The 16,247-nt window shown below is 36.8% G+C and overlaps 1 protein-coding gene across 3 annotated transcripts in view; it reads left to right on the forward strand.

Annotated features, from left to right (window-relative positions):
• Positions 1–16,247, forward strand: part of SLK (STE20 like kinase) — a 47,875-nt gene that overhangs the window by 11,103 nt on the left and 20,525 nt on the right. For all 3 annotated transcript variants that reach the window (XM_084524995.1, XM_084524996.1, XM_084524997.1), the window contains exons 2-8: positions 9,169–9,333; positions 11,619–11,667; positions 12,475–12,624; positions 13,545–13,617; positions 13,824–14,018; positions 14,738–14,819; positions 15,813–15,941. In XM_084524995.1, coding sequence (XP_084381121.1) covers positions 9,169–9,333; positions 11,619–11,667; positions 12,475–12,624; positions 13,545–13,617; positions 13,824–14,018; positions 14,738–14,819; positions 15,813–15,941 — 843 coding nt within the window. The remainder of the gene's footprint in view (positions 1–9,168; positions 9,334–11,618; positions 11,668–12,474; positions 12,625–13,544; positions 13,618–13,823; positions 14,019–14,737; positions 14,820–15,812; positions 15,942–16,247) is intronic.

Consider the following 16,247-nt stretch of genomic DNA (forward strand, 5'->3'; position numbering starts at 1 on the left):
CTGTACCATAAACAGAGCCAATTTCTTTAAATGTTACTACAGTTCAAATAATAAAAACCTTAAATAATTCAAAGGGCTGCAGTTGAGCAAGAGAAAAGCCTGAGAGCTTAACTCAAAGCACTTCAGGGATCCTGGCACATAGAAAATGGATGTTTAATAGCTGATGACTTGAAAACTTTTTAGTGTCAAACTCAACTCTTAGCCTTAAGGTTCTTTTGAAAACTGAAACAACATGGAACTGTGATACTAGGTGAAACAGTCAGTAACATGTTTTCTCAGATTTTCAATGTCTCTAGGAAGTACAGAAGCGACTGTTGAAGTGTTTGGGTCTTCTCCCTGTCTGCCTTCCACACCAGGTTACAACAGCACAAGTCAACTCAGCCAGAGTGCTGACCCAGTATTCCCATTCCCACCTGCTACTTGTGACAGCTTTGGTGCTCGCTGACCCCGTGATAATCTGGGCCAGGGGACCAAACCCATCCAGAAGCTGAGTGTACACAGAGTCAGTTCCTGTCCTCCAGCCAGCTCACAGGAGGACCAGACAAGTGACAGTGCTGATGCAAGGTAGAAAGGACAGGACAGGTTCAGCTTTGGCTCAAAAGTTGTTGGAATTCACCATTTAAAAAAGAAACTGATTCTGAACGTTAACATCAGAAGCAACTTGTCCCACTACTGTGCTGAATGTGAATGAAGTTTACTTACAGAACCCAAGTTGCTGTTTTGGTGGCACTTGAATAGCCGATTTACAAGGAATAACAAATGTTTGTTCAGATGATTTCCTCATCTCTTGATATGTGATACTCGCAGCACAAAAATACAGCTAGAACACTGAATTCTATGTGAGAGAACCTTTTTGCCTTGCTGTCAGAAGATTTCCTGCTGTTTCCGTGAGATGACACGTAGCTTTAGCATCATTATGTAAAAGACTCATAATAAAACTAAGGGGAAGTCACAGACTGTAAGCGCTAAATAACGTACATCAGAATACATTTTGTAGAACTGACCTGAAAATATCTTGTTCATATTACAAAGCAATGGAAGAGTTGAAAGAAACTGACTTAACTGTATTGACTTCTTGTTGTTTTGTTGTCTTTGCCGTTGGTTTCTATTAATTGACTTAAAAGATACATGCATAAGAGCAATAACTTCCCTCTAGAATGCTGGAGTTCCTGTTTCTTAAAATACATTAATACCAAAAGAATTATGAATTTGTCCCTGTAACAGTCTTACGTAAGGAGGATGATATATAGCTTTTTAATGAAAACTGCCAAGAGCTACTCTACTTCCTCTTTCCTTCAGAAATAGGGGAAGTTTCATCTCAACAGACGAGAGCCTGCGTGGAGCAATACAGAGTATGCGCTTTGATAGTTTTGCAAGAGCTCTTGCCAATATGAATGTGGCATTGATGCAGTCGTTTCACTTCCCACTATGTTACAACTGTGACTTCACTTTTTCATCAAATGTCTTTATGTAAAATAGTAGATCTTAAACTGCTTATATAGCTTATATTTTTCTCCTTAATGTATGAAGTATTCTTTTATTGCTCATATTAGTAAGACAATGAAATGGGATGGTAGTGCTTCATTTTGTTTTGTTTAATCTTTCCCCTCTGGCCATTTAGCTGTGCTCACTGCAAGTCTCGAACATGGTTCGCATTGCAGGGTCGGGCTCTGCAGTACCATTTCCCAAACTGACCGTTTTCTTGAGCTAGTGAGGTATATACACTTCAAATAATGATTAAATTCTGTTATATCCAGTCATCTTCTACAGTAAATACAGAGAATAAACTCTTAGTACAGATCCTCAAATGTTTTCGTTCTGCATCTGAAATGTAGAGTATTTAATCATTCTTTACTTTGACAGCAATTTTTTTTAACTTAATGACTGCACCGCATTTCATTTCTATGACTATGTAGTTTCCCTAGTAACCTGTCAGAAGGTCTTTGTTGAAGGGTTCTTAAAGTCCAAAGAAATTGTCATTTGTTCTTTATTATTTTGTTGACTTGTTCATTTCTAGTTGGGAAAAACAAGTTTCTGTGGATGTGTTTTTTGTTGTTGTTGTGCATGAATGCACGACTGGCATTGGAAACTGGCTTGAAAAACTGATCTAGCCATCTTACCTCTGGTCTGGCTAAAGGCCCTGGGCAGAAGAATTCCTAATTTTGTGTTTCCTTACCTAACTCAAAGGAACGGAGTAAGGGGGAACTGTGGCTTGACCTAACTACTTTATTTAAATTCTAGGGTAATATGTGTACAGCTGTGAATGTACAACATGTAGTCTGTAAAATGCTAGTAAACAAAATGACTTCGTACTAAACGAAGCCAAAATTCTCCATGATGTATTTGTTCGCAGGCAGCTGTGGAGATGGCTTCTAAAAGTCCAAATGTCTCCCTAGGAAAAGATGTTAGCAGGAATAATGTTGGCTCTCTGAGCCATGTTGTTAATGGAAGAAATCTAAGCAAACTGCATTTCTAAGTGAACTAAGAAATCCAGTGCACTAAGGCTTCTGCCTCTAGCAGAGGATAGAAGCAAGATAACAATAGAGAATGCCCCCAGGTGAAGGAATCAGATTTCTTACAGTCTGTGTTCAGACAACCCATAAAAGCATCAAGAGCAAAAGATACAATTCCCAGCTATCAACCTGGCAGCATGGTTGCTCTGAAAAGTGGTTGAGACACAGCCTCAACTCTGGTTGTTGGCTAATGTCTTAAAAGTAGTTATAGCGAACAGCTAGAACTGGCAATTGTGGCTTGATTAACAATTATTTATATCATCGCTAATTGGAAGCTTTATTAATTTGTCATCTGGAGAATGTTTATTGCTGGAATAAAGATCTGATTTTAAGCTATAGCAATTAAAATAAATGTGTAAATGAATCAGCTGTAAGTGTTTTGGTTTTTTAATGCAAGAAGACAGAACAAATAATGATAGGCTCTCCGTAGGGCAGGGTGAGGATGCACTGGGCCGGGTTTCCTGGGAAGCTGGAAGTCAGTTTGGGCTTGACACTGACTGGTGCTGGGTAAACTGGGGAAAACCTGCTGGCAGCTCTTAGTGCCCTCTGCAAAAGGCCTGGCACAGCAGCACTGCAGGGGTAAATCTTGACTTGTCGCACCTCCCTCTTCTCTTAGGGGAGTTGATTGTGATGCAGAATTGTGGGGTTTAATGCTGCTTTTGCAAGTAGTATGTACGGTTATAATAACTCAGTTTAGGGAAAAAAATAGCAGTCCTTTGCTTTTACACCTCTGACACCACTTAATGTCTTAGTTGCAAATGTTTCCCCTATATTATCAGCTGGATTTCTGTGTTGCTTTTAAGTGAGCTCTTATGCAACAAGAGAAGGGGGAGAGCTAATGTTATAAAACACTATCGTGCCAATGCTTAAGATTTTTTTCTAAATGGGTGTGCTTAAATAAGAAGAATGATTCTATAATCTGATATAATTGCCTCTCTTAAGTTGCCTGTAAAGAACTGTTTCAGTTATTGTGCACTTATTGGCCAGCTGAGCCCTGGATGCCTCACCGATGCATGTATAAGTATCCCTATAATTTTGGGGAAACAGCACACGAATCTGGATGCAAACTCTGCCTAGCTAGTATGCAAAGTACCACGGAGTTCATGATTTCCCTAATGTATTTTCATTAAGTTAAATATAAAAACTGTGTTGCATACCAGTCCCCAAAATATTTTGTGGAATCCCGGATGCCAACTATGGAGGAAGCAGAAGAACCACAATAAATACGAAGTGCAAGGAGAACGTAAAAAGAGTCAAGTTGTCATGGAAACAGTTCCAAAACCAGCGCAGCCACAACGGCAGCACCACACCATCATGCCATAAGTATGTGCAGTCTGCACCGAGCCCTGGACATGATGTTGTTAGTAACGCTGTGTCATTGTAGGAAGGAGAGGTGCTCTCATCTGCTGCTTCAGTGTGGCATTAAACATCCCCTGGCCTTAAACATTTCCTTTCCTCAGTAGAAGAAACTCTCCTGTAGGTGTAGCTGTACAGGCAGGGAAAAATTGTGACTCATGGGCTGGAGTGTAAGGGTGTATCATCTTCCCTGGTAGGTGCTGTCCTTTTGTTAGCTTCTTCTGCAACAGTCACTGCAACGTGTTCTAGCAGGTGTAACTGAAGTTAGCTGCTGCCTAATTCCTTGGACCAAACAGATGTATTGAAACTCTCTGTGGCTTCTTTTTAATATTATGTTTTCAAACATCGTGCAGTGGAAACTGGTGCAAAAAAAAAATGCAGCTTCTTTGAAATTCTCATCTTTCTTAATTTCCAGAAGTGTGTGGAAGCTGCCATCTCCTTCCTCGGCCTAACTTCTGAGTTACTGTAAAAACAGTGGTTTAATACAGCACAAGCAGCTAAGTTTCCTCTTAAATTCAAATTGATAGTGTTAATTCAATTTCTCAACATTTGATGTTAGATGTTATGCAGTTAATGATTTTTAGAGAAAAATCTACTTTCATTAATAAAAAAAATTTAAAAGATGTTTGAACACTTAAACCTGCACGACCAAGCAGTATTTTAGTTTCAAAATGCATGGAACAATTTCAGTTATGATACACCAAATGGGCGTGAAGTGGAGTCCAGCGTAGTTTGTGTTAGACCAAGCTGCTACTTAGAGGTTAATTCGATTGGGCTGTTACAGTCTGAAGTTCTAGCAACTTTTTTTCTTCCTTCATACGTTCAAGGAAGCCTGAGATCTTTCTGAGAGCTCTAAGAAACAGCTCTTGCTTTGTGCTGTGCAAGGACACTTGTTCAGTGCTGATTACTCAGATGAGACATCCTCACAAAGCGTACAGGGAGCTAGGTCTGACAATCCCAGCTTTCCGCAGAAGTGTAGCATTTTACCTGCAAAAACACTCCCTGAATAGGGATGTGTGTTTTTCGCTTCTGGGCAACCTTGATGGACTATGATTATGACTGTAGCTGAGAAGAATGAGTCAGAAAGGAAGAGCTCAACTGATTTGTTTTGCTGCTTGCAAAACATTCGGCGTGGTTATATAACTTCTCAGCAGCGAGCAGGCGTTGGGAAGAAAGGTGACAAATGATATTTCATCTCCCATCTCAGCAGCGATTCTGGCTGGCTGAATGGGAGATGAAGGACGTGCTTTTTTTTTTTTTTTCAGTTGGAAGTGGTGTTTTAATTTGTAGATGCCTACGTGCCATGTCACAGCAGGGCAGCTGCGCAGTTGGGTAGGAAGCGTTTGCTGCTGGTAGGAAACTGAAACAGCTCCTCGCAACCAGGGCCAAAACTTCACATTGGCCATCTCAAGATGAAAGACTGAGCTATCTCTGAGCTCTAATCCTATTACCGTGGAACCGTGGCTCTGCTCTCCCTGTTGTCTGTGGCTGGGAATATGCAACTGCTTGGCTGAATGCCCAGACAGTAAACCTGCCTTTTAATATTCTGCTATCAGTCTCTTCACAAAGCTTCTGGATCTGGAACTCGTATTTGGATATATGACACTGTATCAAAATCCAGGATTAATAGGGAAGGGGTCACTAATTTCATGTACTCGCAGATGCTAGTTTCACGTAGAAGGGTTATTCCTCTTTCTGGTACGGACGGATATGTTTCCAGCTGTTCACAACATTTTTCCACAGTCGATGTCATTGCCATTTTAGTGTGAGGGATTTAGGTTCAGAGAGAAAGCAATTTGCAAGTTCTAATTTCCTAGACCATATTTATTACGTGCAAGCTGGCTGTCTTTCTCAACACTCTTAGAATTAGGAGAATAAAGATATTTTTCTGTGCCTTTCCTGCTAACGAGGCTGTTCCATCTATTGCAAGATCAGTACACAGTTTGCCATTCTCTTGTGTGTGCTGTCTCTCTGGAAGTTAATGTTTGCTGCTGTAACCTTAAACATACATCCAAATAGAAGTTTTGGTGAAAGGATTGCAATTTTTATGTATTGTTGCACATAATAGTTAATTATTGGAGGAATGGGTTATTCCATTTCAGCTTCCAACCACGTGTTTATATACATTTTGAGATGAAAGGTTGATACAAACAAAGAAAATCTTTCTCTTCCCTTTCTTCCCTGTCTCCACATAAGGCAGGATTGAACCATAATCATTAAAGACAGCAGTTTGGATGTCTTGGGACTGAAGCTTAAATCATCTGTCATGGAAGTGGAACCAAAATTATTTAAGCGGAGCATACAGGAGAAACCTGAAGTGATAATTGAGATCTGTGATATAGGAAGAAATTGCTGGGCTTCTGATACAGGGCACATCTTAAAAGAACACAACCTCTGAGTAACATTAATGATTATTTGACTTGAAATGTTAATCTGCTCAAATGCAAAATGAGGATATGCAAATCCAGACTGCAGCTACACTAACATTTTTGCTCCTGCTCTGACCTTTGGGAAATGTTATGCAGCAGAAGAAAGATTTCAGCCAAAGTCTAGAAAGAACAACCGTGCCCCCACAAAGCTGTAAATGCTCATTGTTCCTCGGGATCGAGTGGGCTTTTCTCTTGGACAACGCAACGCCACTCAAGTCTTTTAGAACAGAGGCTTCATTTTATTTTATTAGTGAATTTTAGAGAAAAATGTACTTTCACTAATGAAGAACACTTCTTTCTGATTTAAGGGACGTTTGGACACTTAGTACTGGTCAATCATACAGGGTTTTTCAGCCTCAGAATCCACGGGACAGGATTTCTTTTGTGCTGCTTACGGCAAGTCCCATAAGTGGATGTTTACTATAGAGTTGTATATCTTGTCTGCCCACAGAAATATCTGGTGGAAATATGCTAATTTTAAAGCTGTTGTCTTTTGAAGATAAAAGTCTGAATCTAGACATACAAAATATTACTATCGGAAGTAAGAATTGGAGTGTATTTTCTTTTGTTTATAGTTAAGATGCTCCTAAAGATAATCCCCGTCTCTATTAGCACTTCCGTTTTAAAACCAGATGTTTTAATAGAGCTACCACAAGGAGGGGGAAAAAAATTATCCAAAGCAGATTTTCTAATTGCTTCAAGCAAAAGGATCTGGGAAAAATCAAAATACAAAGTACTCTGTAGATATGGGGGAGGGAAGCGTGTGGGGGGAACACTGTATAATATAAATACAGCAAACCTCCCTAGAGTGGAATTGTGCAGCCGAGTTTATCCTTGCTTCTTTCTTTCCCTCAAAGGTGGAATTTAATCTGAAAAGGGTAGTATCAGTTATTGTTAAACTGAAGTTGAAGTTGAAAATGCAATTTTAATTAAAGAAAACACTCTGACTACTCTACAGTTAATGTGCAAATTTGTGTGACAAATATTTCTTTTTTTTTGAAGTATCATCTTAATAAATTCTACAGTACTGTGGGGAGTGCCTGGCCATTCTTGTTTCAAAAAAGTAAATTTATAGTTGAAATCTTAATATTTTTAAAGGTGCTCTAACAACTTGTCTTCTGCACACACGAACTACCAAGTCTAGCTCTGTTGGGTTGTGAGACATCTGCTAAACCTTTCAGGTTTCATTTACAGTGGAGCTCTGGGACAGGAAAGTTGCTCTTTCATTCCTGCTATAAAACATGAAACCGAAACAAATATTTTTTCACATTATTAGGCAGACTTTTTTTTCTTATTGGAATATGTTTGAAAACTTCTCAATAGTATGTTCTTGAATAACGTCATACGGATCCCTTGTCTCTGTTGTTAAAAAGAGGAGGGAAAATATTAAGGTAAATGTGGAAGGTGATTTTTTGTTGTTGTTGTTTTTGAAATTAGTATCAAGACAAAAACCTACTACATGTGTGCCATACAATCTTTACCCTTACCATACACCGAGCATTAGCTGATTCATCTTATAACCGTGTTTTGCTGTTACGGTTGTTTTACTAAATGTTTTCATAAACATCTGTTTTAAATCTTTTTTTTTTTTTTTTCATGAGCCACATTGAGAAAATTCTTTATGGTTGTCAAAGTAATAATACGTAGACCGTAGAAATTTTTCTTAAGAATTCTTACTTGCTCTCTTCACAGTTTTCAAGTTACATTTGTATGAAAGAGATTAGGTGACAGAGGTTGGGGCTTTCCTTGGTTTCCTGGGTTCCTGAGTTCGTCTCGCAAGGTTTGGGACTAAGGTGCCCATCCAGCAGCTGCCCCGGGCAGTTGGAATGGCCCTGGCAGGGCCCCGTCTCCTGCTGCTCTGCCCCAAACTTCCCATTGTGGTGTCTACAGCCGGGCGGAGGGGATCTAGACCCATTCTGCATGGGTGTCGCATGTCAGACTGAAGTCTGCTTCACCAATTATAACTTGGACTGATTTTTTTTTTTTTTACTATTTAAAAACCAGCGTCTCTAATTGGTTGCAATTTCCTTGGCTTTTTTTTTTTTTTTTTTAACGTAGGAATATTTAAGTGCGTAGCAAAAACGTTTTTTTATTCCCGGGTACCCAAGGTTTTGTTTTCCCAAGTCCAAATCTCACCTGTTCTGCAGCTGACCACGTCACTACAGCAGCTCTGCTGCCTCGTCTCAAGGTGTGGAGCAGTAAAGTAGAGGCTGGATGAATGCAGGCTTCGATGAGTAGCCAGTGCTCCTAGACTTCTGAAGCAAACAAGGCAAACAGAGTTAAATGCCCAGACAAATTAATGGTGGCTTGGCATCTCTCTAGCACAGGAGCTTGAATGCAGCCCCTGGCTCAAGAAGAGAGTAACCTACTGATTACTGGTAGCAGATCTGGTTTTCTGTGTGGCTTTGCCAACAGCTGTGCTGCCACAATGTGGGGAGTGTCAGAAGGGCAAGAATGCACAGCCAAAAATGAGAGGGTGGAGGCTGCCTTATGCTTCTTGCCAAGTGTTAGTAAATAGTTCTTTGAGGAGCAGCGCAGAACTTCACCCAAGGCATACAAAACGGTAATGACCCTAAGCTGCATCATGGTTTAAAGAATGCAGCAGGAACTGAGTATTTCCGTGTCCCTATCTTTCATTGATTTGTGACCTTGAGAAAATCTTTCATTGATTCATGACCTTGAGAAAAATTGCTTTCTTCTGCTGGAATTTATCTAGTCTTTACTATGCAGATATTCTCTTTTTGTGGAGAGGCAAGCTAAACGTAGGGAAACGGTGCAGAAATATCAAGAGGGAGGATCTGGGTTTTTTTGCTGGTGACAATTGTTTGGAAAAATTAATCTCTAAAAAACTGCTGTAACTTTTTTTACAGGCTCAGAACAAAGAAACAAAAGTACTAGCTGCTGCAAAGGTGATTGATACTAAATCAGAAGAAGAACTTGAAGATTATATGGTTGAGATTGATATTTTGGCATCCTGTGATCATCCTAATATTGTTAAGCTCCTAGATGCTTTCTACTATGAAAACAATCTGTGGGTAGGTATTTTTTCTTCTCTAAATTCTTTTATTTTAAAAGAATATTGAAATTATTTTTTTCATGGTTTTATTGAAATATTATCACATTTCGTCTGGGTTGTCACTATTGGGATAATTCCACAATTTCAAAACTAATTTCTAAATTGTAAATATGACTGATAGGAGGCTGTCACTGTAAAATCAGGCTGCATTGAGTCATCAAGTCAGCAGTCTGAATATAAAATCTGGAAATTAGCATTTCATTGTGTTGTATGCGGAGAGTTCTTGGTTGGTACTTATTTGTAACAGCAGGATTCAGATTTTAATTACATTATCACAATTTAGAATGAGGCTCAGAATTTACAGCTGCAAAATAAATAATGGGCTGAAAAGGTCAGGCTGGGAAGTATGTATTTTAGATAGAAGTGATTTTGTTAGTACTTGCAGGAAGGACAGTTTACCAGGATGTGAACAATAATTTGCTAAAAATCTAGATATTTGTACATAGAAATGTTGTGGGAGTGTATGTGACTGTACCTCAGTTTTCTGGTTTGCCCTATGCACTGAATAACTTGAGCAGTGAAAATACAATTTTTTCCTTTAGGTGGCCTGATGCAGTATTTGTAAGTGCTTTTGGAATTACACAAAGGATACGTGTCTCTTTAAAAGGAGACTATAATTCAGAAAGATACCTAAAACAAGTAACAGAAAACTTCCTCCAAGTTATCCTTTAAGCATGGAAACAATGGAAGTGTAACACCGTATTTCCTGATGGAGATTTCTTTTGATGAGCTTTGTGAATGCTTTCTATGATCTGACTATGGAGTAAAATGATGCTGTGTGTACGGTGGAATAGCAAAAAAATTTCCATGCATAAAGGTGAACATGAAAGCAAATATGCCTAGAATTTGGAACAGTTGACAGGCTTCACTGGCAGATTATTTACATCTCTTCTAGCTAACTTTAGGTTTAAAACAAAATTGTAGATAAAGAGTTACAGTGAAGTGGAGAGCCATGAAAATGAGAGGGAGGAGAAGGCTGTAATGATGTGGTAAGTAAACAGAACTTAGTGGAGAGGGAGAGAAAAATAAGAATGAGAGTTGGACATAAAGAACATGTTTTTGCTTTCTGGTTTTAGAAACATGGTTTCTTTACCAAAGAGACCTTTGTCAGATTGTCAGATCAAACACAAAATTTTAGAGAAGGGAACTCTTCATACAGAATTTCCTATACTTTACTTGACAATAAATATGCGGAAGCATGTAAATGGGATAAAGGTTTAAGAATTTACAAAGAATTGCATTTTATAATGCATGTGCTAGTACCATTGTTGCAAGTATTAATTGAATCGTAATTTGAAGAAAATGATCTTCTGAGGGGTAAATCTGAGTGTTATTTTGTAGGGTATAATTTGAGGTTTCTTCTTCCATGAACAATTACACTCTGATTTTAAACGTACTGTAAAGTACAAAAAATCAAGATACTACTTCCCAGAGGGCTGTTTAGGTTTCTGACAAAAAATGCTCTTCAGCTGTCAGACTGAAAGTTATAATTTAATGTTCAAAGTTCAAATTAAAGAATTAAAACAGCTAAGGAAGAATGGAGTGGCAGTCTTGGATGATCTCTTTGCTTTGCTTCCCTGCTCTCCTCATTCGCTTTGTCTACTCTTTTTCTCCTTTGTGTATGTTTTTTCTGTCCTAAATGTGAGCATAGTTTGTGCCCCAAAATAGTGGCAGTTCAGTTTGTTTATGTTTCACATGTAAACTGAGACCTGGAGATTGCATTGTTTTGGTATGAGTAGATTCTGGGATAAAACCACTTCTGTATTGTAGGCATCAGTGAAAATGGAGGAAAATGAATACAAACATGAAAATGAACACAAACTAATTTTCGTTAATATTTAACATCTACTGGAAAATAATGTAGCTCCTCTCTCTGCTTGAATATTCCAACTAGGTTATAATATTTAAGTACGATATAACAACAGAAGAGTTTGTGGCACATAAGTAAATCACATTACTAGTCAGCTTCAAGCTGACCTTGATACTTTTAATGTGGAATCTTACATTTGGATTAAAACTTTGAGGATCTCCAAGCATTTTTTCAAGTCATTTGCTTTAGCTTCACAGCCATACTGTTGGTTGCTCCAAGTTGTACCGATATTTTGTAGAAGTTAGCTTAAAAAATAATAATTCATAGTCAAATAGTCTGAAATTCTTGTTTCCCAATAGTGGTCCCTTAATCAATGACTCAGTTCAGCAGAACTATTTAACTTGTAATTTATGTATTCTTTTGTTTGTATACAGATCCTGATCGAATTTTGTGCAGGTGGAGCAGTAGATGCAGTAATGTTGGGTAAATAAGTTGTTTCAAATAATAACATTTTTGACATCTTAAATTAATAATATTTATGTATTTTAAGACTTGCTTCACATGTGTATTGTTTTGAAATGCAAATGTTTATGTAATAGGTGTGGCATATGTGTTGAATGTCGGGGTCTTTAAACGATATTTACAACTGTATCTGTGGATATGGTAACTTGCTGAGTTAGACTAATCCTCTCATTTTTAAAGTGTTTATTTACTTCTCAAAATCCATTTTTAATGTCTTGATTCTTAAATGAGTGTGATGAGCTGTTCTCTCATGCTTATGAAGCTCTCTGTTGTTTTAACATGATCTATATTGATCCTTTTTTAGGATCTCATTCTCCCCCTTCCTTTGTCATCCTCCAAATTAGATTGTGATAACTTTTTATATTGCATCAACCTTAAAGTTAGATTTCCTGTGCTTATTCCTCAAATTAGGTGAATGCTAATGCCAGTAAGTAAAGGGTCTATCTTTAACATCTCTGTGTAGCACAGAAAAGATGCCCAGTCTCTACACTATGTAGCCTTTCCACAGTTTAGATAGGTAGGAGTAAGTACATAATATGGAAGGTTAGGGATACAAGGGGTGAAATTTTTGTTTCACTTAAAAATAATAATAATAATCATAATAATTTTGATGTTAACCTAAAAGGAACAAGTATTTCAAGATAGTTTTTCTAACATAAGGTGTTTAGAATTGGTCAGATTAATTTATTTTTTTAGATATATTTCTATACTGGTTGCTATGAGAAAAAAAAAATGCAAAAACATTGTGTTTGTCTCTTTCTCTTCAAGAGCTTGAAAGGCCATTGACAGAGCCACAGATCAAAGTGGTATGCAGGCAGACACTGGAAGCATTGAACTACTTGCATGAAAATAAGATCATCCACAGAGATCTAAAAGCTGGCAATATTCTTTTCACATTAGATGGAGACATTAAGCTAGGTAAGCATGTTGTACATAACTCTTTTCCAGAACTTTACGTGGTCTTATAATCGTGTTTTCTGTAGGCTATACTTAGGCAGAGTTCAGTATGTAGCCATCTCTAAATACAAATCTAAGGATGAGAAGTTCTTCATTTTTTTTCTCTTCATCTACAAGTATTATTATTTTTACTTTTTTTGGCTTCTCTTGGAAGGCTGAAGATTTAATAATAACTTACAGTGATGGGCCATATTTCTAAGCACAATAGAACTACTCATGTAGTTTCTAAGTAATACTGTATAAGAGAAAATATAGCTAATAGAGATTCATGGTAAGGGAGGCATTGATTTCTTTCTGTTCATTTTAATTACCTTGCGTGAGCTGGCTCCTCATATGGAGTAGAACAAGTTGAACCTTTTGTCAAACTTGGCTGACACACGTATCTTGCTAGCTTGCACAGATATCTATATATATATTTCAGGTTTTGTATTTGATTAAATAGCTCTCTTAATCCTCTTTTTTTTTTTTTCTGCACAGAGCAAAATTAGGTTTCCCAAGTGTTGAGCCCATCAAGTCATTTTGTATAGATTAAAGACAAACATATGGCTATTTTGTCCCTTTGCTCTAATCTCTAGATCTTCATTAAGAAAGTTACATCTATAATAAGTCTATAATGTTTATATTTAAATGTCATCTTTTCTAAATGAAAAATAGTGCTTTAGTGACAAATAACATAGTTGTGCAAAGAAGCATGTAAGATAGACGGGGAAAAATGAAAGAAAAATCTCTGAGAATTTAAATCCTGAAATCAAAAACTGAATGATTTACTGAATTAATAAGAGTTAATATGCTATGTCCAAGGAACATTTCATAGGCTAATGTAGTCATTTTCTAATGAAAATAATTTAATGTAATTTAATGTAATTTAACTTAATTAACAGCGGATTTTGGAGTATCAGCTAAAAACACAAGAACAATACAAAGAAGAGATTCTTTCATTGGTACACCATATTGGTAAGTGCACCATTTCGTTGGCCTTTCAGTATGAACTAATACCCTAATATTACTTCTGTTGTTAATATAAACTTGATTAAATATCATGTAAATGTATTAAGAGTAGAATCTGCTTTTTAAAACGTTGCAGCAAATTCATGTTGAGAACCTTTTTTGTAAGAGAAGAGTGCATTTTCTAACCTGGTACTTCATTATTCTGTTTGCAGGATGGCTCCAGAAGTAGTAATGTGTGAGACATCTAAAGACAGGCCTTATGATTACAAGGCTGACATTTGGTCTCTTGGCATTACTTTAATAGAAATGGCTCAAATAGAGCCACCTCATCATGAATTAAATCCAATGCGAGTGCTCCTGAAAATAGCAAAATCTGATCCACCTACGTTAGCACAGCCTTCAAAATGGTTTGTATTTTAATGACAACTTTCCCACCCCAGTTTGTAGAATTTGACTATAAGGCCTATATGTGTGCCTTAAGTCTTGCTGAACTTTATGGTACTAGTTTTATGCATGAAGTCAAGTACGGGTACATATTCTATGTATGCTCTGTGTGTGTATATCTACATGCTATATATAGGCAGATATATATCCTATATACATGTATATCCTTACACAATGGTACTGTGACATTTTTGCTGTAGCTCTGTATGGAAACTTTTATGCAAAAATATTTTGTAGAATTTAAAGACCTGGCAGATGTTGCATTAAGATGTATGAAAAATAACCTTTTACCAATGCAGTAAAAGTTCTGAAGACTACCTGAAAAAGAACGTTAGATTAAGGAAAACTTAGATATTTTTATACTAGAAAAACATCAAAAACAAAACGAAAAAAGCTGTTAACTATTTGGTTGCTGTAATATCCTTCCGTGATTTAGCTGGGGATATAGCAGATGTGTTGTATTGTAAATTCACAGCCAGAAGTCAACTCTTCCATAAATGGAAGAACATTTTAATGATAAGTGTCATGCTGGTCTTTTCACTCCTTCATTGTCTTTCTGTTTTTCTAAATCAGTAGGACATGGAGTTGTGGTGTAGATGCATGTGAAAGCAAAAGATGTTTCACTGCATTGATCTCATATCAAGGCTAAATAAAAGCCACTACCTGTTTGATTTTTGTGTAGGTCATCAGATTTTAAAGATTTTCTGAAGAAATGTTTGGAAAAGAATGTAGATGCAAGGTGGAGTGCAACTCAGCTTTTACAGGTAGGAGGAATTAACTGTTCAGAAGTATTGTTTGAAGGCAAGCCTATTTTATATTCTCTTAAAAGCAGAGTATAATTGGAGTGACTACTTAAATTTAATATTAGGTGTTTGTACACAATCTGTGTTTGATACTGTTGGATGATCGTTATTTGGCAAAACATAATGAAATAATGCCAAGGGCAGATCAAAATCTTTGCTTACATGTATTTTGATATAATATAACTAATTAATTTGCATAAGTATTTAAATTATATGTTGATACATGTAATGGGTGAAGGAGATATTTACATAAGTAGTCAATTGCTGACAGGTGTTTTAAAAGCTTTAGTGCTCAGCTGTCTTCTATAATGCTGTCACTGCAGAATGGCTAAACAGGAGTAGATGTGACTAGGTACATTTGATTCTGTTTAACGTCAGCGCACATTTACTTTATCCATAATACATCTGACATGTGTTGAATAGATTAAGCAGCAGGGCCAAGTGGAGAAAGAAGATTAAGACAGTAGGAGTAGGAGAAGAGCAGGTATCTGTTTTCTCTTAAAGAAATAGTTCTATGTTCTTGATAAGAAAAAATGTTCCAAAGGAAAAAGATTTTTTCTCTGGAAAGAATGTTTCTAGATAAAAACTTATCAGGAAATAGTTTTACTGTGGAACTGGAAAGAAATGAAAACCATTTCCAGGAAAAATAACCTTTAAAACAAATCTACTTTTATACTTTGGATTATGAAACAGGTTAGTATAAATGAATACCTTGTGTTTTTAGCGTGTTTGTTAGATTATTTACACAGTATATGTGATTACAAATGTTTTGATTTTAAAACTTCAACAGAGAAAAGTACGTTAAGACAATTATGATTATTGTTAACATTGTGAGTCTTCAAGTTTGAGAGAACCAGAGTAATGTTTCTCTGAAGTTAATATTTCTTTTAAGATATGATTTTCCCACTGTGTATGATGAAGTTAGAGCTTAATATTATGTTTTATTTTCACAAGCATCCGTTTGTTACGGTTACTTCCAATAAACCGATACGAGAATTGATTGCGGAGGCTAAGGCAGAAGTTACAGAAGAAGTTGAAGATGGTAAAGATGAAGATGAAGAGGAGGAAACAGAAAATTCTCTGGTCAGTATAAAATTAGTTTAAATATGCAATTAGTTTCAATCACAAATTTCCTATGGAGAACTCAATTTTCTGATGTCATACCTAACTTTTGCAGCAAGTCATCTAAGAATAACTGCAGAAACAGACTGTAACCTTCTTACAGCATAGCTAATGTTTTCAAAATCAGCATGTTCTTCAACTCATTAAGAACTGTTAATAAGGGATATTATCTCCATTTATTTTTACTTGTGTATACAGTGTAGACTGCTTAAAAAATTGATGCTGTTTTATATATCAAAGGTTTTAAGTCTAAATGACTAGATGGAC

This window comes from Aythya ferina (assembly GCF_964211825.1).
Source record: "Aythya ferina genome assembly, chromosome: 7".
Classification (NCBI taxonomy): domain Eukaryota; kingdom Metazoa; phylum Chordata; class Aves; order Anseriformes; family Anatidae; genus Aythya; species Aythya ferina.